Source organism: Hydra viridissima, unplaced genomic scaffold (genome assembly GCF_058129835.1).
Source record: "Hydra viridissima isolate aposymbiotic clone 2 unplaced genomic scaffold, HvirCarnegie_v1 scaffold_7, whole genome shotgun sequence".
Lineage (NCBI taxonomy): Eukaryota > Metazoa > Cnidaria > Hydrozoa > Anthoathecata > Hydridae > Hydra > Hydra viridissima.
This window is the reverse complement of record NW_028324306.1, coordinates 17,901,406-17,921,448: the sequence shown is the minus strand read 5'-3', so window position 1 is coordinate 17,921,448 and position 20,043 is coordinate 17,901,406. Positions and strand designations below refer to the sequence as shown.

Here is a 20,043-nt window from a genome sequence, read left to right as displayed (position 1 = left end):
AGGTTTTTCTTTTTATGTAAAATTTTCAAAATTTCTGAATATAACAAATCAAATTATTGATCTTTATCAATGTTGTTAGAGAATCTTAAGATAAGTAAATAAATTTGGAATGAACTATAATAGTTATAATAATTATATAGGAGAAATGGTGAGAAATGGGACAAATAATTAACATAATTAGAAAAAGTTGTTTTTTCCTCTGCTAACTTACATGCCAATTGTTTTACTAAATAATCAACCTTTTCAATGTGTAAATTTGTTCGAATAATTTACACAAAAAAGTTTTGTATACAGTGATGAGAAGTGATACAGCCAAAGGGAGAAGTGGGGCAATCATAGAAAAAAAGACAGTTCAATGAGAAACTTTTGTTTGTGTTGGTGTCAAACATATTTTAACACCTATGGTGAGAAGTGGAACAGGTTGTCCCACTTCACACCATAGCTAGTTGTTAGATTAAATCAAGTACAAACTCCTTGCTATAAAACTAATTATTTTACTACATTAAAAAATGAATAAAGAAACTTTTATCTTTTAACAAAAATCAAAATCCAAGTAAAAGTAATGATAATCAGCTGAAGATACTTGTTGATTCTGAAGATACAAAATGTTGTTTTTTTGGATCACTTTTTAATACAAGAAAATCTAGTGATGACACACCAAAATGAAGTATAAAATGAAGTTCAGGTAGAAGTATGTCGCTTCATTATGGTAAACATAAATTTGGTCTAAAAATGACCCAAAAAAATGAGTTATCCCATTTCCCACCATTCTAACCCATATTTTTTTAATTTATTTACTTTTTTAAATATATTAAAATAAATTTCCTAAAACATTTAAAAAATAATGATAATAAGATGAACAAAATCATCAAGAAGATCTGAATGTTAAATTATAAATTCCTGATAAAACAAATATATAATAAATAGATAAATCTTCGATCTTAAAATGAAATGGTCATAGAGTAGATCATATCAATTTCAAGATTTAAAAATTAAGTTTTCAAAATAGTTGAATACAAAGTTGTTGCTTTTAACATTTTTTTTATATATTGAAAATTTTCATTCATAAAAAAAACATTTTTAAAAAAAGTTTATTTGTCACTTTTTAACAATGTTTTTATTTTTTTATTTGCCATTTTTTAACTTTTAAAATTTATATATTTAGCTTTTAATGTTACAAGTTATCAATTTAAACTTCCACCAAGTAACAAAAAAAGTGGATATTGTTCTCTGCGAGTGAGAGCTCGTGATAGTTATGGAGTTCAATCAGATCCAATTCCAACAAGTTTAGAAGTGGAGGTTGCACAATTCTTGTTGCCTGATTTTTTTTCTTTTACTTGCTATAATTTATAATTTTATTATTTTTTATAATTTTATTTTTACTATTTTTTATAAATTTATTTTTATTGTTTTTTATAATTTTATTTTTACTCTTTAAAATAGTTTGAGAAATAAAAATATTTTTGAAAAAAAAAAAGAAAAAAAAAAAGAAAAAAAGGAACAAAAAAAATTTTATCCAAGCAAATTTTTTATTTTTTTATTTTGTGAAGTTGGCGCTAAGAAATGAAAAGTTAGTATTTGACCCCCACTAAAAGTGAAATACGGAAGTATTTCCTGAATTATTGTTACAAGTTAAGAAAATGCTTTAAACTATGATTATGCAACTTTGCTATACATAATAAGAATACAGTATCTTCCAAATACCATCTTCTTAATCTAAATTTAGTATCTGTGATCTTCTTTAACTTTGACTAAAATTTTGTATCTACCATCTTCTTAAACTCAAAATACTTGGATAAAAAATTTTCTTGTACTAAATTATAATTCATAAATAATTTCAAGTTGATTTTCTGTTGTATATTTTAACAAACTTATAAAGTTCGTTTTGTAATATGGATTTGAATAAAAAATCTAAATCTGAAATTTTTCTTATAGGTTTCAACAGAAAAAAGTAAGTTGTGTTTGTGAAAGTTTATTTTTAAATTATAGTTAGTAATAAGGCAACATTAGTAAGTTTATTATCAAACTATTTATATCTTTAGTAAGTTTTATGCTCAATGATACAATTATTACTGTAGGATTTTGGAAATATACTGAGTATTTATATTGGGGTATTTATAATCCATTATAAATGATTTTTTAATGCAATAAGCATTAAAAAAATACAAAGTTTTTTTTTTAGGTATTTTTATTAAGTCAATCTCAAAAATTACAAGAAAAATGTAAATTGCAATAAAAATTACAAGAAAAATGATAAAAATTACAAGAAAAATGATAAAAATAGCATGAAAATTGATAAAAATTACAAGAGAAATGATAAAAATTACATGAAAATTGATTAAAAATTTTTTTTTCTTTATTATGTTGCTGCTTTGTTTTGTTACTTTTTTTGTTTTTTTTTCATTATAGAGTTTTTTCTAAAAAAATATTGAAACACATTTTTAGTAGAAATTCTTCTAAATTTTTTTTTTTAGGGGAGAAAAGATCTATTGGTGACCTTACCAGTGTGATGTGTAAAAACCTATCTACTGAATATATATTAAGCTCACAGTTTTTGACAGCAAATTACATTGCCATTTTGTTGGGAATGAAAAGTTCAATTTCTAATGAAGTAAGTAGAAAAATATATTTTTTATTACAAATTAAAAAAAAAAGGAAAGGTTTACAAAACCATTTTTTTTGTTAAAAAATTGAATTTTTTTAATACTTTTGAGAATTAATTTTGAAATTATATAAGTATAATTCCTTTTTTCTTAGTTTTTTTTTTTTTTTTTTTTTTTAAATCTTTATATTTAAAAAAGTTTTTAAATCTTTCTTTATTTTGATGAAAAAAAATTTAAAACTTTGTTTCCAATTTTTTTTTTTAGTGTAAAAGTACAATAGAAAATCTGCTTGTTTCTATTTGGGTTGATACTCTTGAAAGTGCTGAGTTTGTTGTGCGTAACATTCAAACTGATAGAAACCATGTGAGCAGTTCTCTAATATTTAAATTTCACACATAAAAGAAATTTAAGCAACTATATATTTTTTTGGTTATCTGTGTTTGAAGGTTGCTTTTTTAAACAAATATTATTACAAAGTAGGCAAAGCTCTTAATATATTAGCTAACATTATGATGTGATCACATGATGATGTGAATACCCCAGATAACCTTAATTGTGTAAAAGCTATAATTTAAAAACTATAAATGTATTAAAAATCAAAAAAAATGTTTAAACTTAGATTGTATACCTTTAGAAATTTATTTTAGTTTTTTGTTATAAAACGAGAAAAATTGGAAAAGAAATTTTTACTTCAAGAACTAAAATTGATGCAGTGTTTGGCATATAAGTTAATTGTTGTTGTATTGTCTGCACTTCATTTTAATAAAAATATCTTGACTACCATGTCTAAATTTTTGCATTTTTTTTGTATTTTTTTTGTCTATATATATTATTTCCCTCTATTTTTATTAAAATTTATTTAATATGGTTATACCAATTATAGTGAAATTTAAAATCACCTAGTTTGTTTTTTTTTCTTTTAAATTTTTTGAAAATGTTTTTTACAAACAAGTAAAAATTTCTTTCAATTCAAAATTTTAAAGTCGTTTTGTGATTTTTTTTTCTGAACCAAGATGTTTGATGACAAAATAAGAGTTATTTACTCTGGTACTTTAGAATCCTAAACTGCTTGGCTAATCTTTTTAATCCAAAGATAATTTCAGATTGGGAACACACAATAAAAAGAAATTGGATTCTTACCGTTGTTGTATTTTAAATAACTTTTTTTAAATTATTGATGATAAATATTTATTGAAACTAAAAATTTCAATAAATTAAAGTTGACAACCTTTATTTTTCTATCACTCATTTAAGATTTTTCATCATAACTATTTTCATCATTACTATTTCATTATCATTTAGATGCTTCACTAATTTGTTTTATAGACAATTGCACTGGCCGCTCTTCAAAATGTTGTAAACATTATATTCTCACTGAGTGCTACCGAGCTGTCTATGATGTCTGTTCTGATTTCCAGTAAAACCTCTTTGCTTGGTGGTGGAAAAGGTCTTGAAGTAAGTAAATTTTTCTCTTTTTTGATCAAAATTTTGGGGTAGAACTTAATGTTTGTTGTATACAATAAAGGTGTAAGAGGTGTATAGGTGTTAACAGTATTAATGCTGGAAAAAATGAATTCTTACAATAATAAAAATTATTTATTAAGTTCTCAATTTTTGTGTTGATCTGAAAATGTAAAGATTTTATTCAGGGACAAAGAAGCATGGAACTTTCACTGAGCTTTGAAAGCCAAGTTTTCTCCTTGGTTGCTACAACACTTATTGTTGGTGAGCCTGCAGCAAAATCAGAAACACCTCTTGGTAGCATATCTATTGTGCAAATTGAATCTGGGCCTCAAACAATTGAGGGATTTATCCTACCTGATATTGGTGGAGATGGAGGGGGAGCCATTGTAAGTTAATCCACTTTTGTATTTTGTTTGTGATGTAGGGAAAAATTCTTGATCACTTTAGTCTTGTAAATTTTTAATGATTCCCATTTTCAAAATGATAATTTCTGATTTCATTTTACAAAATCTCTTATGGCTTCTTGTTTAACATTATTTTTTAATGGCAATAATATATCAAATATGGAAATTAATAATAAACACTTTTATTGGTAAAGATTTTATATTTTTCTATTAATCCTACCAAGATACGTTGAGTAGATTACCCAAATACAGAAACCTAAATAAGAAAATGAAACCATCCATTTACTATATCCCATGCTGTCAGTTCATTTTTTTATTATGAATTTTGATATGTAATTTAGTTTAATGTAAATAATCAATAAAAAGTTTTAAGGGAAAGATCTAGAAAGATGTGTCACATTTTATAAATATCAAGTTAAAATTTTTAAGGCCTTTTGTTCGCTATTGTTTTGTCAGAAAAAAACACTTATTGGAGAAATTATTTTGTTAAAAAAACATTTTAGTTTTTGTCAATTTTTGTTTGAGAGTCTGGTAAAGAGATTTTCCTTATTAAATTTCAAAAAAAAAAAGCTTCACAAAATTAAATTTTTTCAATCTGCTCTTTTTTTGGGCAACTTTATATTTTAATAATAAAATTTTATACTAAATAAGCCTGCAATTTATTTATGAACTATTATTTATTAATACTAAAAAAAATGAAAAAGTTTTTCTATATTTAAAAGTTCTTTATAATTAAATAAATTTTTTCTTTATATAAATTTTTTTCTTCTTGTTATTCTAAGTCTTTGTAAAGTGTAATTACAAAAATAATTGTATACAAATTTTCATAAAAAAATACTTTCTACAGAGCTCTGTTGGTGCAAATCGATACAAGTTTGATAAAACCTCTGCAAGTGTTAAAGGGGATGTGAAAGGGATGTCTCTCACAAATCCTGATGGTTCTCCAAAGCCTGTTAAAAACCTCACAAATCTGATAAAGTTAACTCTTGAAAACAAAGAAGAAGCACCTCCTATGAAGAATTTTACTGCATATTGTGAGTTGATGCGTGATATTCATCGTGTAGATGCCACCGTAAATTCTTCAATCATCGTTCTTAATATTAAACCAGTGGACAACATCTTCAATGGATCCTTCTTCATTTTTATGAATAAAGGTTGACAGTTTGTAGTAATTTATTAAAAAATTGAATAATCTTTATTTTAAGAGTTTTATTGCAGCAAAAATGGAAAATGTTGTTGAAAAAGTATGCAATTATTGTTTTCTGATATATCATTGTTTTGCTACCAGGGTATTTTACTCCCAGGATGATTCACTGCAAATATTCCATCACATAACCTTCCAAATTTCCAAAAGATTCCTTTTCAACTTCTTTACAGGTTTTACATCTTTAAATTTATGGGGAAAATATTAATAACCAATCAAAGATCAAATATTAAGAACCAATCAAAGATCAAGTAGTACTAATTTGAATCTCTAAATGTACAAAAGAAATGTAGATGTTTTAAAATTTATATGATCCCTTAGAATTCCTAAATGTCATAGATAAGTTAAAAAAACCATCAAAAATTAAAAAAGAAACTTTTATTTCCAACAGGTTTATGAGAATTAGTAATTTAACAGCAAAATTATCATTTACGATATGACTAATCCATGTCTTGTTCAGCTGGTAAGTTGTCCAGGTAGTGAAAAATAGTAGTGGAAAAAAGGTAGTGATTAATTTATGGTGATAAAATGTCCTAAAATGGAAGTTTTTGTTGTTTTCTTTTAAAAATAGCATTCACAAGTTTGAAATCCTATGTCACACCTTTTTACCAGGTTACTTTTATATCGTTGAATGTTACATAAAGATAGAGAACTTCTTTCAAAGATACTTTTTCTTTTAAAGAAATAATTATATTCATTTTTTTAAATAATTTTTTAAGGAACTGCTCCTTCACTGACTGATAATCAGCAGAACTGTACTCTACCAAATCCTCAACCTGATAATTGGAGTAATATGTCATTAGCAGAGCAAGAGTATTGGAAAAAAGAGAAAGAGTGGATTTGTTATTTCAGTGAAGTTGAGTTAAACAGAACTGCGATTGGAGTGTAAGTTATAAGCTAAAAGTTTAAAACGAAGGCGGTTGAAGTGAATGAAAAATTAGTTTTCCTAATGCAATTATTAATTGTTATTGTTCTAAATTTTTGTATCAATATAGTTAAATATTTGTTATCAATAAGTTTAAAAGAAACTTTGTGGGGTGCTGCATCACTAGTAATTTAGATAATATTTCAGAAGACTTTCATCCTAATTTTTGTAGCTGCTTCTAAATAAATCAGTCACTTTGGTTAAACAAGTTCTAAATGAGTTGTTACAAATTAGAATAATATATTTGAAAAAAGAAGTGTTTTTTTTTTTCAACTTATTTAGGTGGTGTGTGGGAGTCATTTATTACAATAATACACATCCTTTAACAAAAGAATTGTTGCCACTTTCAGCAGTTCCTTCTGATGATAATTGTACTGCTGTGAAGTATTATTTCCAGGCTTATACTCGAGCTTGCTTGTATTGGGATAAAGATATAAACACGTGGAACAGCGATGGATGCGAGGTTCTTCACTTTCTCTTGATTTTTTTGTAAAATCCCATTCACAGAATTTGTTTTGTTTTTGTTTTTTGGATCTGTTTTTCAAGCTGCTTCTCACGCTCATTTTTTATTGTACCTGTTAAGACTATAGAGGAAGAAACCAATAGCTATCAAACTGTTTGTGGTTGCTCTCACTTGACTGATTTTGGGGGTGGTGGACCATTTGCAACTGCTGAACCATTAGACCTTGGTGCTCTAAAAAGATTCAATTTAAAAAGCAATCCAACAGTCTTCTCAGTTGTCGTGGCTTTATTTGGTGTTTACTTCATATTGCTTGTATGGGCAAGAAAGAAAGATATTAGTAATTTTGAGAAGGTAATGCTTTTAACATTTACACTAACGTTTACTCTACCATTAACCCCAATGTCTATTTCTTCTACCACTTTACAAAACTTCCACTTTCACGCAATTCAATTACAGTTGATATCTTATACTTAATGGTGAGAAGGCTTTTATTTTTGCATTCTGACTTTCAAGTTTTTGTTCAGGCGGTCCAAATTTGATCAATTTTTTACATTATTATGATTATATATTTTTACATTCCAATTTAGGTTATTAAAATTCTAAAAACCAAAAAAAAAAAAAATTTTCCATTTTCATTAATCACAATATTCATGCTCATCAATGTCTTTACTGTAACAAAATTAAAAAGTTGATTTAAAGAAATTGAGATGTTTCTTTTAAAAATGCACTGTTTTTTAGAAAACGCTGATTATACTTCCTGAGAATCATTATGATGATAAATACTTTTATGAAATTGTTGTGGAAACCGGATTTGAACAGGGATGTTCAACCACTGCTGATGTTATGATAGTGATAACAGGTAAATAGTTTTTTTATTTCTAATAAAGAATTTTTTTCTTTCAAAATTATCCTCTTTTTTTTGATATTAGCACAATTAATAGTCATTTAATTATGTTATTTTAAAATTGGGTTGGTTGGAAAAAGTTAATTAATTCTAATTATTCTAATTATTAGTATTTTGTGATGTTCCTAGAAATATGTATATAGACACTTCTTGTGTATTTTAAGCATTTTTTGAATTTTACTTAAATTTGTTATTTTATTTTATAATAATTCAAAAGTTGCAAGTTTTAATAAAAAAGATTTTCTTAACTTTCAAAAAACAGCAAAATTTGTAAAATCTATCTTCACTAACGATCTAAACTAAAATGAACTAATAGAGTGCTGTCAAATGGGGTGATTTGGACAAAATTAAGAGTTTTTTTGGCAATTAAAAAGTTGATAATTTGTGTAATTAAGGCATATGATTTTATTAAAAGACAACATACAAGTAGAATTATCTTATATACCAAAAGTGTAAATTAGCTGTAACTGCTACTTTTTTTTTTATTAAATATTTTTGTCTAAATTCATCCCACAATATAAGTTTAGGGTTCACATAGGGTTAATTCCTACATATGCATTATTTTTTAAAAAAAGCCTTAGAATATTTATTATTAATTACAACACTACCAAGTATGTTGGTATTATACCATGACACTACCCATAATCATGACACTACCCATAACCATTAATGGTTGATATGATTTCTATCATTCTGTAAAAAAAGTAATAAATGAGTGATATTTAATTTTTGCTTATGCAAGCCAAACTCAAAATAACAGACTTTTAGAAAATTGGTTTCATTCACAATTGCAAATTGCGGTTGTACTAATTTTTTAAAATATATAAATTATGTATGTTAGTATGAGACTTATTGTTTATTTGTTTTTTTAATCTTTTTGCAAGGCATTTGATGAAGCTCAGCAAGTCCGAAACATTTTTTACTAAGAGAAACATTTTCTCAATTTGTTTAAAGTCACTCTTTGGAATGGCTTTTAATTTAATGAAAATGTTATCAGCTTTGATATAGAAAAGCAATGTTTTATGATTTAACTTTTATTCAGTTGAACTTTGTTTTGGAGAAGGAAAAAAAAATATCAAAAATTTTACTATTGATTCATATCAACTCAAATGAAAAGTTTGTAGTTGCAATTTGTGGTTAATAACTTTGACTTCCTTCAGAAATAAGTTATAATATCTTCCTGAAAATGAATTTCCTCTGACCAAAGGAAAATGGGTCAACTTCTCATTTAAATTTATGCATCCAAGTACTGTTGATTTGATTATATTTATGTTAAATTAGTTTCAATGCTGTGAAGCATTCTGTTTTTATTTTTTTAGTAAATATTCTTGTGATATAAAAAGTCTGGTTGAATTAATAAAGCTTGAGACAGTTTTGAATAAAACTGTAGTGGCAATATTTCTTCATTAATTATTTTTATATTTCTTTTTTAAAAATCTTGAAATATTTTAGTTACATTTATTTTTTTGATCATTTTTGTGTTCTACTTGAATTACGCATATATCGCGCTAATTTATGCATACATTACAAATCCTAATTTATGCATGCATCATGATTCACAAATAATAAATGATTGTAACTCATTTAACACAATTTCATTCTTATAGAAAGGGTGTTTTTTTATTTCATTTTTGTTTTTGAATAAAAAGTTAAATTACTTTTGAGATATTTTATCTACAGGTAGCAATGGGGAATCAGGACCACGTAGACTTTATAGCCCTGCTAGAAAATGTTTTCAGAGGGCAGAGACCGACTTCTTCCTCATGGCTGTACCATATGGCCTAGGAGAATTGTCAGGTGTAACTATTTGGCATAATAATACTGGTGCTTCTCCAGGATGGTTTCTTTTAAAAATTCAGGTAATAAGCATTTTATTTCGTTGTTATTAGTAACTTTAATGTTATTTTTACCATACAGTACACACCATATTTAAATTACAATTTTATTGGTTATTGTTTAACAGAATTTAATTCAATTTGCTTGCATTTATTCTTTTATAAGATATCTTTTTAAAACAATGGTATGACTAGGTTTATTTTTCATGGCATTTAAAAGTAATAGTGGGCTATATATTTTGCTCTGTTTTTTTGAACTGTTTTTGTTCGTTTTTTGCTTTGTTTTTTGGGTGAAAGCAATTTTAAAAACAATAATCAAGAGTGTTTATCAGCTTGAGTGTTGCGCTTGATTTTTGTTGCTTGATTTTTTATGCAATTATTTGTTAGTAACTTAAGGAAAAATTTATGAAAGTAAAATAAAATCTCTAAAAAAAATGCAAAATTTCTAAACTTTATTTTAAAAAAATGGCTGTCATTCTGCCTTTACTTACAAATGTTTGTTAAGAATTTTTTTTGTTAGTTTTTTAACCAGAAGTTGAAAAACTTTTAATTTGCAAACTAAGTTAGTGAATCAGTTGCATTACCAGTTGTAAGTTAAGTAGTTGAATTAAAAAAAAAACAAAAGAATTTTTAAAGTGTCTTATTATGTAAGACACTTTAAAAATTCTAAAGAATTTTTAAAGTGTCTTACATAATAAGACACTTAAGACATTAAAGAATTTTTAAAGTGTCGCTCTTACAATGTATAAAATTCAAAGCTAATTGCATGCATAAATTTGCATGCATAAATTTGAAAAATGAAATCTTCATGTAAAAATTGTTCTCTTTTATTTTGTTAAGGTTCGTGATTTGCAGACACAGAAACAGGTTGATTTTCTATGTAATCAGTGGTTAGATGCTGCTGAAGATGATGGTATGATTATAAGAGTGCTTCAACCATCTACTTGGGAGGATATTACAGATTTCAAATACCTATTTTTTGTTACAATGAGAAGGAATCTTTATGATGGACATATTTGGCTATCCCTCTTTACGCGACCTGCACAAAGTTCATTTACAACATGCCAACGTTTGGCCACATGTATGTCACTGTTAATGACATCAATGATTGCAAATGCCATTTTTTATAAAGCAGGTTTGTTTTTCAAGAGAACATTGTTTTAGTGACTTGTTTTTTTTTTTCTTTTGCTGTTTTATTTTTGCAAATAATGTTATTAAAATGTTATTTGAGATTTTTATGCTGAGCAAGTAAAGATGAATCATAAAGTGCAATCATTCCATTTTTATGTTGCTGCTTTTAATGACTCTAGTGTGTATCTCATAAATAAGCTTGAATCATTTCATTTTCATTTATTTGAGCATTTGAAATTTTTTTTTTTTTTTTTTTTTTTTTCATGAAAACACAGTTGCATGATATTTTTGATTGATTATGGAAAAAATAGTTTGTTTAAAATGTGTGAATGCAGTTTTTATTCTAAATTAAAAGCTGTAAAATAATTTGATGATCATTTGGCAAATGCTAATTAACCTAATTTTTGGAAGTAATTTCATTGTAAAATGATTTAACGTTCTGTTATATCTGCATACCAAACGTAACCATACCAACGCCATAAAAGTTAATAATTATTATGAAGATTAAACATGTTATACCTCAAAATGAGTTTCATTTTAAAATTTAGATAACAGTCCACCTGGAACTACAATCACAATAGGTCCATTTACATTCTCAGTCAGTGAGATCCAAGTTGCGTTTACTGTTGCACTAATTGTCATTCCATTTAACTTTCTTATCATATTGTTGTTCAAAAGGGCTGGGCCAAAGATTGCTGAACCTTCAACAAAATATGAGTTAAATGAAGCGGAAAGAATTTATAGGGGTGAGATGGAATTTATTATCATTACAAATACACATTTTTTTTTTAGGTTAACTTTTTTGAAATTGTCAGATTTGAAATTAATATGGCTTTCTATTTTTTTAATTCAAATTTTTTGTTTTAGTATTTTATTTTAGTATGTTACATTTTTTATTCTATATTTTTATTATATATCTAAAAAATCCTTTTATATTTTTTTGAAATATTGGCTCATTGGAATGAAGCCAACAATTATACTTTTAGGAGACTTTTATTAATATTAATTTGCATCATTATGGTTTTTAAACTTGCAAAAACTATAAAATTAACATTTTTTTAAAAAGTGGTTTTTGAAAATGATCCTCTTTTTTAGGTTCGCAAACATATCAAGAATTTTATATCAAAAATTACGATCATAAACTGAAATTTTTGTGGTCTCTCCTTTTTCCTGGTGGTAATGATGAGGATTCAGATATAAAAAAACCTCTACCTCATTGGTTAATTTACATTGCCTACTTGCTTGCATTTGCTTCTTCTGTAACTAGTGCATTCTTCGTGATATCCTATGGATTTCAATTTGGGAAAACTAAATCTGATAAATTTGTTGCTTCTATGTTGTTTTCGTTCTGTTACTCTGTGTTTCTCATCCAACCACTTAAAGTGTGTTTAATTTTAAGATATTTACTCTGAAAATTATTTTTGCTGATGTTTTTATTAATTTATGAAATTTATATTTTAACACTGGCGCTATGTCTTAAATATTTTAATACCTTTAAACCTTGTTTCTTAATACCACAACTGTATGGTCATTTTAAGTAATTGTAGTGCTCACAAGTATTTGGCTCTCCTTGTATTTATTTATTATTTAATATTTTTTCTTTTTCTTTTTTCTAGGTTGTAATTCTGTCTGTTATATTTTCTGTTTTCCTGAAAGTTCCTTCTTCTGCTGGTAGAGCCTCTTATTTTCCTCACAGAGACTTAAAACCCTTATGTAAGTTTCATTATAATATTTTTTGTTTGTTATATCACTATTTTGCACTTTAGGAACATGAGTTATAACCAGGAATCATTTGAGGTTATTAGAAAAAAAAAGTCAAATGAGTTTATTGAATCCGATGATGTGTAAAAGAATTTTACGCTTTTTTTTCTCCTCCTTTTTAAATCTTTTATAAAGGTCAATTTACATTTTTTTAAAAAATTAGTAACTGTCTTTAAACCAGCTTTTATTCCTGTGAAACAAAAAAAAATTAAGTTTTGTATTAATTTCATGTTAAATTATAGTTAAAAGGCCTAGAACTAGTAACAAGCTTAAATTTTTCAAATGACGTTTTGCTGATGGACTGCCAAAATGGCTTTTTTTATTATTATTTAATGTCAAATATTGGTTAAAGAAAGATAGGTTAACATCTGAAGTCAAAGAATTGTAAAAAGCGACTCATAATTTTAAGTACCAAGTTGTGAAAAAAATTTTTAGACTGCTGAAAAGTTTCGAAATCAAGTTAAACAAATTTTTAATCTGTGTGAAATTTAAGTTCATTTTTTGTCCGTGACAAAGTCCATGAGAAAGATTCTTTAAAGAGTTATCTTTGATAACAATACATTTGTAAAAAGAAAAAATATATATTTTATACAAACATTTTTTTAGCGGAGGAGGAAGAAGAAATTGAAATGACAAAAATTGTTAATAAAGATAGTAACAGGTTTAAACTACCTGAAGAACGAAGGCTAAATGAGTTTCGAATGGCAAGGATGAAGGTCCAGTTTTTAATATATATGCAATTTTAAATATTGGGTTTTCAAAAGTTTACATGCTTTTATTTTACTTTATTTTATTTATTTTTATTTATTTGTTTTTTAATTTTAGTTTACGTTATATATTACATAAAGAAGTTTCTGTTTTTTTGATCGTCCTTAAAAAAGTGTTAAACATATACTTAAAATAACTGAATTTAAAATTTTACAGGAGAAGCGCATCAATATAATCGTTAAAGAAGTTTTAGTTCATCTCTCCTTCGTGGTTCTTGTCATTGTTGTAGCATACTCTTCTGCTGATCCTTCCTGTTTCGATCTATACAACTCTGTTCATCAACTCTGTGCATCTAATGGGATACTTAAAGATTACATTAATGGAAAAATCAAGGTTGATGGTGAAGATGTAAAAATTCCTTCTGGATATGACGTAAGTTGTATTTTTTTACTAATAGTATTAAGATATCTTACCCAGGGTCTACACAGGTGCAACATGAATTTCTATTTTTATCATTATTCGACATCCTTGATTTTTGTCATGCAGCTCTTGCTTCTGTAAAGTACATCTCTTTTTTCTGAAAAACGTAACATCCTTACAACTGTAACAAATAATCCACATTTAGGTGGCAACAAACGAAGACTGGTTTACTTGGACGGCTAACTCTGTAGTTGGATATTTGTTTCCGGAAGGTTGGTACAACGAGAAATCAATAGATTTTCCTCACGGATTTGTAGCTGACTCGGCATCGTCCAAAGTTTTAGCGATGGCTAGGTTTCGTCAACTGCGAGTGATGCGAAGTAAGAAGTGTTTGAACGTTTAATTTATGACTTTTTTCAGTTTTGCTTAAAGTTCGTTTCTTAGATTTGTCTTCAGACCAGTTCACTCTTGTATTCTGTCATTCTCAGATTCTTGTACAAAGCACCCTGTGTTTAAATATTTGATCAGCGAATGCAACGCGGGATACAGCTACTCTTCAGAGGAAGTTGAGGAATACAAAGCCGGTTGGCAACCTCCTCTAAATCAAACGGAAAGGTTCAGAAGAAGAAGAGGAAAGAGAAAGGCACTGTGGAAAGGTCTTGAAGACCCTTGGCTCTATCAAAGTAACGTTCATTTCGTACCTCTTAATGTTGTTGCAGTACCTTCGTTTTTTACTTGTTTATGAGTAAAAAGTGTGTTTGCTTCAACGGTTTTGAAATGAGTTCATAAGTTTTAGTTTTTAGTTGCCTTATTATTGAAACGATTCATTTGTTTTTCAGCAACAAGTCAGTTGAAAAATCCGTTCCCATTTACTGGCGTGTTTAATACGTATACTGGGTCATCGTACGCAGTGAGCATTGGGCCAGATAGAAGGACAGCAAAAAAAATTATTAATGAATTGAGAAAAAACTTTTGGGTCGACAGGTACACCAGAGCTCTTTTTACAGAAATCAACATTTACAACGCTAACACAAACCTCCTGTTGATCGTGACATTCTTACATGAGGTACTACCGACAGGTGGCTGGAACTTTTACACAAACGTTCAAGCTTTGCGCTTGTATAGATACGTAGGGGGACTAGGAGACTTGGTCATAGTGTTCGACATAGTGTTTTCAGCAATATCATTTATTGGAGTGTTCAAGTCCGTTCGCGCAATACGCAAAAGTAGTCTCAAAGAGTACCTATCTAATCCATGGAACTTGTTGCACGTAGTTGTAACCGTTAATTCAATTTGCGCAATAGCGTTCACGCTTGGCCGCATGTTGGCTGTAAATGCGGCGGTTGCAGAATATACAGCAGAGCCTGAAATGTTTGTCAGTTTCCAGTTTGTTGGTCAGCTGGAGTATCTTATCATCGGGTGTCTGGGCTTCGTGTTGTTTTTTACGAACCTGGAGTTCTTGCGTATTTTGCGCTTTAATCGACTGATTGCTTTGCTTTCTAAATCAATATCCATAATGAGCGGTCCGCTCTTGTCTTTTGGATTGATATTTTTCGTGTTATTTATGGCTTTCGTATCTTTCACTACCTGCATTTATGTTGACAAGCTAGAAGACTTTCAATCTGTTCCGAGGTCTTTTGTAACCATGACCACAATGTTCCTCGGAAAGATTTCTGTTTCAGATTACTTTAATAACGCCCCTGTTTTTGGCCCGCTGATGTTTGCATCATACATGCTGTCAATTCAGATGATCATGATTAACTTGTTTGTTGGTTTGATTTGTGATGCATTCGCTGAAGTGAGCGAACATGAAGCTCCAGACGAGGAGCCGAGTGTGTTTAGCTTTATGATTAACCGGGTCAAAAATATTAACAGAAGAGGTAAAAAAATTTAAGAGTTTGTTTGTTTTTTTACCTTTTTTTAATTTTTTTTCTGGTAATGAAATATTTAAATGTTTTATAAACCTGTTAAATAATTAATCTTTAAAACTAATTTTATTGTTTATCAAAATTTTTCATTTTTTACCAGAAAGTTATTTTTGCCAAAGAATGAAACATTTGATAAACGTTGTTATATAAGTTTTAATTTATTTATATTTGTTTTTCTCTTTTTGTATCTTTTCATATGATTTTAAAGAATTTGTCTTCTAGACAATTTTTTTAGAAATGATTTTAAAAAATTTGTCTTCTTCACGCAGACAAGAACTCTGGAAAAAGAGAATATAGCATCGTAGTGGAAAGCCACTGTTCCTGTAATAAGGAAAACTGCCGCAGTTTTGCGATGTTGAAGTTTTTCTAAGAAACACTTAAGTTTTACAAGTTTATTATTAAAAAAAAAGACAGTTACATTACTATAGACTTAACTTGAAACAATCGATAAACATATAATCGATAATCGATAAATAATGTGTAAATGAAATTACTGAAAATCAGGTTTTTCTAAAAAAATCAGGTTTTTCTAAAAAAAATCAGGTTTTTTCTAAAAAAAATCAGGTTTTTCTAAAAAAATCAGGTTTTTCTAAAAAAAATCAGGTTTTTCTAAAAAAAATCAGGTTTTTTCTAAAAAAAATCAGGTTTTTCTAAAAGACAAGAACAACTTCTTTTAGTTCAGTTAATGTAAAAAAAAAAAAAAAGCTTTAAAAATCTACTGAAGAAAAAAAACTTATTTTTTTTAATTTTTTTTTTTTTTTTTTTTTAAATTGTTTTCTAAAAAATTTATGTGGATTTTTGCTGGTGTTTCTTTATTTGTATTCAAATGACAAGTTAAACGGTGTGGTCTAAACAATTCAATTTGTATTTGCATTGGACATTCAATTAAACGCGATCAGCTATTCAATGAAATCAAACGCTCGTAGGCTGCAGTTCCAAGAATCATGCGACGTCACAGAAACAATAAAAAAAAAAAAAAAAATTGCAGAGGTCCTTCTACAATTCTATGAAATAAAAAAAGTGTTGCGTTGAATTTGAGCAAATGACAACTACTCAAAAAAAAAAGACGCGATTACTTGATTTGATTTCTTAACACAAATTTTTTTAGAAGTGAAAAGCTGAATTTTCAAACCAACAAAGGGCTTAAACCGATTTTTAAAGAATAAAGCCTGGTGTGCACTGATGCCAGCCATATGTAAAACTACAAAAGACTCAATCATGTCTAATGATTATGAATATATTAGAAAAGATTTTAAGCAAACAAAAAAAAAAACAACAACAACAAAAAAAAACAGCACGGATTGCATCAAGATTTAAGCATGAAATGCAATAAGTAGAATAGTTAGCAGATGGTCACTTTTTTTCAATCATTTTTGTTCGGTCAGATTTGTATCCGTTTACTTGTTTTGCATTAAAATATTCTAAGATTTTTTGAAGATTGTTAAATTCAGTTTTTGAATAATGAAGCAGTTTTCTTAGTTCAGCTTTTTGTTAAAACTCCAGGTTCAACTTTACTGCCAATTCAATGCCTACTGAAATTTACACGCAGTTTTACTTTGTTGCATGAATACCGATTATTTCTAACACGGATTTATGCATTCAAAGTATGTGCGGAACATATATCCGTTGTTTCGTTATAGAGAGCATAATGGATCCGATTTATTGCGAATGGAAAAGCGATTGGGAACAGAACCTGGAAGTTTTAAGTGACGGTTGTGATAACTGCACCTACTTGATGAGAAACATAGAGGTCGAGGAGCTCAGACAAAACAAGTTCTTTGACCAAGAAGATGAAATAAAGATAAGAATGCTGGTTGCTGTAATAGGGCTCGACTTCTTTACATCTGAAGTTGAGGTAACGAGTTGTATTATTTGGTTTTAAAAATACTAATTAACAAGGGTATCCCTGAAACAGTTTACGTTAAGTGTTTTTCTGACGGTTTGCTTACGTCAAAAAACTTTTCGTTTCGTTTTTTGTTTTTTTTAATGTAAGTTACTATACTTAATTTAAAATTTTACAAGCTGATTACTTAAAGCGATTCATTTTTAGTTTTGCGATGGATTAATGTCCCTGGAAAAGAAACTCCTAAATATGACAACTGAAGATTCCAAACGTTTTTTAAAACAAGCTGCCATTAAACGTCGCATCGCATTGCAGCAAGAGTTACTTGAAAGTGACGAGGATTAATAGTAATTGCTGATGTGATTCAACACCCTGCTAAATTCAGAGCTTACTCTTTCTAGAAATTCATAATGGAACACTATGAATTGACACTATGAACTAATTATCATTAATTATTAACTGACTTGCTGGTTGATTAAATGATCTTTTTGTTGAATGAAGAAGATAAATATCTGAAATTCTCTTCCTAACAATGATCTTAACGATTTGCATTAATTTAACTTCTGCTCTTTTAAAGACGATCATTGCTATGAGATGACCCCTAAAGAGGTCATCTCATAGCGATACTCGTGATAATAATTTTTTTTTTTCTCTAATTTGGGTTTTTGCATTTATTCGATATTCATCAAAGAAACTTTCGATGATTAAAATTTTTATTTTAATATTTACTGTGTAAAAATACAAATATAGATAATATTTATTGTGCTTTACAGAGATAATATTTATTGTGCTTTACAGAGATAATATTTATTGATATAATTTACAACGATTATCTTTTGCTTTACTATCGATTGGTTTCCTTTTTTTTTTTTTCCATTTGAACATTTTGAACATTTTTTACTAATTTTGAATATGTGACTATAAAATATTGATAAGTAAAGAGCAAAAATTAAAAGAAATCGAAATCATTAGAAAATTTTTTTCCATTAGTTTTGGTTAATTAGTTAAAATTACATTCATTTGCTTTTTTTTTTTTTTGCCTTGATTTTAAAAAGCGAAGTTAAACGGAAGAATTCTGCGAACAGCGTTTATAAAATATTTTCAAAATAAATGTTGAAATCATATAAAAAGATGCGTTTTTCATTGCTGCTTTTTCTGCCACTCTATCAGTGCGTGATCGTAAGTGTATTTTTGTTGCGTATTGATAATTTTTTCAAAGAAAAAAACAACAAACACATTCATTTACGGATCGTTTAGCCTCAATAAAAAGGATTTTGCATATAGTTTAGAGATTTGTCATTTTCTGTAAAATGATAAAAAAATTCTCTCAAAGGTTTTGTGAACTTTTTTTACTTTCTCACAACACTTATTTACAGTGGATATTTATAGTGAATATTTATAATGGGTCGGGATCTAACAAGCTATTATCCAGCTGGATATTAAATTCTCTAAAGCTCCGATGGACGAAAACTTTTTAACCCTAATAGGCGATACAATCTTCTTACTTTAAATAAAAATTCATTTTAAATGTGCATATTGCCGTTAAGACTTAAGAACTGTCGCATTATGTACATGTACATTTGCCCATATAAACAGCCCCTAAGATTTAAGCTTAATTTTATATAGATAGACATTCTTAATATTTTAAGAAATAATACTGGTGATGAAAAGAAATTGAGATCATTTACTTAACTACTTTAGTACATGCATAACTAGAGATATGATAATACAAAATATCAACTAGTTTTGTAGCTACCAAGAGCACAATGGTTTCATGTCCAGGGATCTACTCCATCTACTATAATGCTGCAGACTTCCATTTATGAATATTATAGAATTTTCTATTTTTATGTTTAACAGCAGAAATATATACAGTTAAGGATAAATAACATACATAAAATGAATATAAATGCAATAAAGGAAAAAAATAATTTGTTAAAATTTTAAAAAACTTAACAAAGCCAATTTATGGCAAACTGCAAGAATAACTAAGTATTTAATATTAGCATAATCTGATTTACCAGCTATTTATAAACTAATTATTTGAAAAAAAAGCCAATGGGTTATTATGTGCTTTTTATGAACAATGAAATAATTTATGAAATATGAAAAACGAAAACATGAAATATCTGGCCGCATTTTACAAGATAATTATAAATTTGAATAACTTTTTAAAAGGTTTTGCTTTATCAAATGAATTACAAAAAAGCCCATTTGAAAATACACCTACTAAAAAGTAATGCTGAGTGGAATATATATTATGGAGCTTATAGAGCAGTCGAGGCAAAAAATGGAGATAAATCGAAAAATATATTTAAAAATACACAAAAGTAAGGCTGGTGAATGAAGGACCAAAGAGTTGAATGAAACCATATCTTGACAAAAAATTTTACTTAAGCTTTTTTATATTTCGCTATACTTTTCTTAGTCATTTTAAAATTATCCTTACA

The 20,043-nt window shown here is 27.5% G+C and overlaps 1 protein-coding gene across 1 annotated transcript in view; it reads left to right on the top strand.

The window, feature by feature from the left end:
• LOC145184232 (polycystin family receptor for egg jelly-like) overlaps nucleotides 1-18,444 on the top strand; it is a 34,388-nt gene extending 15,944 nt beyond the window's left edge. Inside the window, exons 16-38 of the mRNA XM_090092347.1 lie at nucleotides 1,166-1,299; nucleotides 1,936-1,951; nucleotides 2,475-2,611; nucleotides 2,868-2,966; nucleotides 3,930-4,058; nucleotides 4,253-4,453; nucleotides 5,319-5,625; nucleotides 6,395-6,560; nucleotides 6,883-7,063; nucleotides 7,184-7,414; nucleotides 7,802-7,922; nucleotides 9,648-9,826; nucleotides 10,643-10,937; nucleotides 11,482-11,679; nucleotides 12,029-12,315; nucleotides 12,550-12,646; nucleotides 13,301-13,410; nucleotides 13,619-13,834; nucleotides 14,028-14,202; nucleotides 14,311-14,505; nucleotides 14,662-15,702; nucleotides 17,391-17,605; nucleotides 17,801-18,444. Of these exons, the coding sequence (XP_089948473.1) occupies nucleotides 1,166-1,299; nucleotides 1,936-1,951; nucleotides 2,475-2,611; nucleotides 2,868-2,966; nucleotides 3,930-4,058; nucleotides 4,253-4,453; nucleotides 5,319-5,625; nucleotides 6,395-6,560; nucleotides 6,883-7,063; nucleotides 7,184-7,414; nucleotides 7,802-7,922; nucleotides 9,648-9,826; nucleotides 10,643-10,937; nucleotides 11,482-11,679; nucleotides 12,029-12,315; nucleotides 12,550-12,646; nucleotides 13,301-13,410; nucleotides 13,619-13,834; nucleotides 14,028-14,202; nucleotides 14,311-14,505; nucleotides 14,662-15,702; nucleotides 17,391-17,605; nucleotides 17,801-17,938 (4,868 nt within the window). The 3' untranslated portion in view covers nucleotides 17,939-18,444. The remainder of the gene's footprint in view (nucleotides 1-1,165; nucleotides 1,300-1,935; nucleotides 1,952-2,474; nucleotides 2,612-2,867; nucleotides 2,967-3,929; nucleotides 4,059-4,252; nucleotides 4,454-5,318; nucleotides 5,626-6,394; nucleotides 6,561-6,882; nucleotides 7,064-7,183; nucleotides 7,415-7,801; nucleotides 7,923-9,647; nucleotides 9,827-10,642; nucleotides 10,938-11,481; nucleotides 11,680-12,028; nucleotides 12,316-12,549; nucleotides 12,647-13,300; nucleotides 13,411-13,618; nucleotides 13,835-14,027; nucleotides 14,203-14,310; nucleotides 14,506-14,661; nucleotides 15,703-17,390; nucleotides 17,606-17,800) is intronic.
• Nucleotides 18,445-20,043: the final 1,599 nt, after the last annotated feature.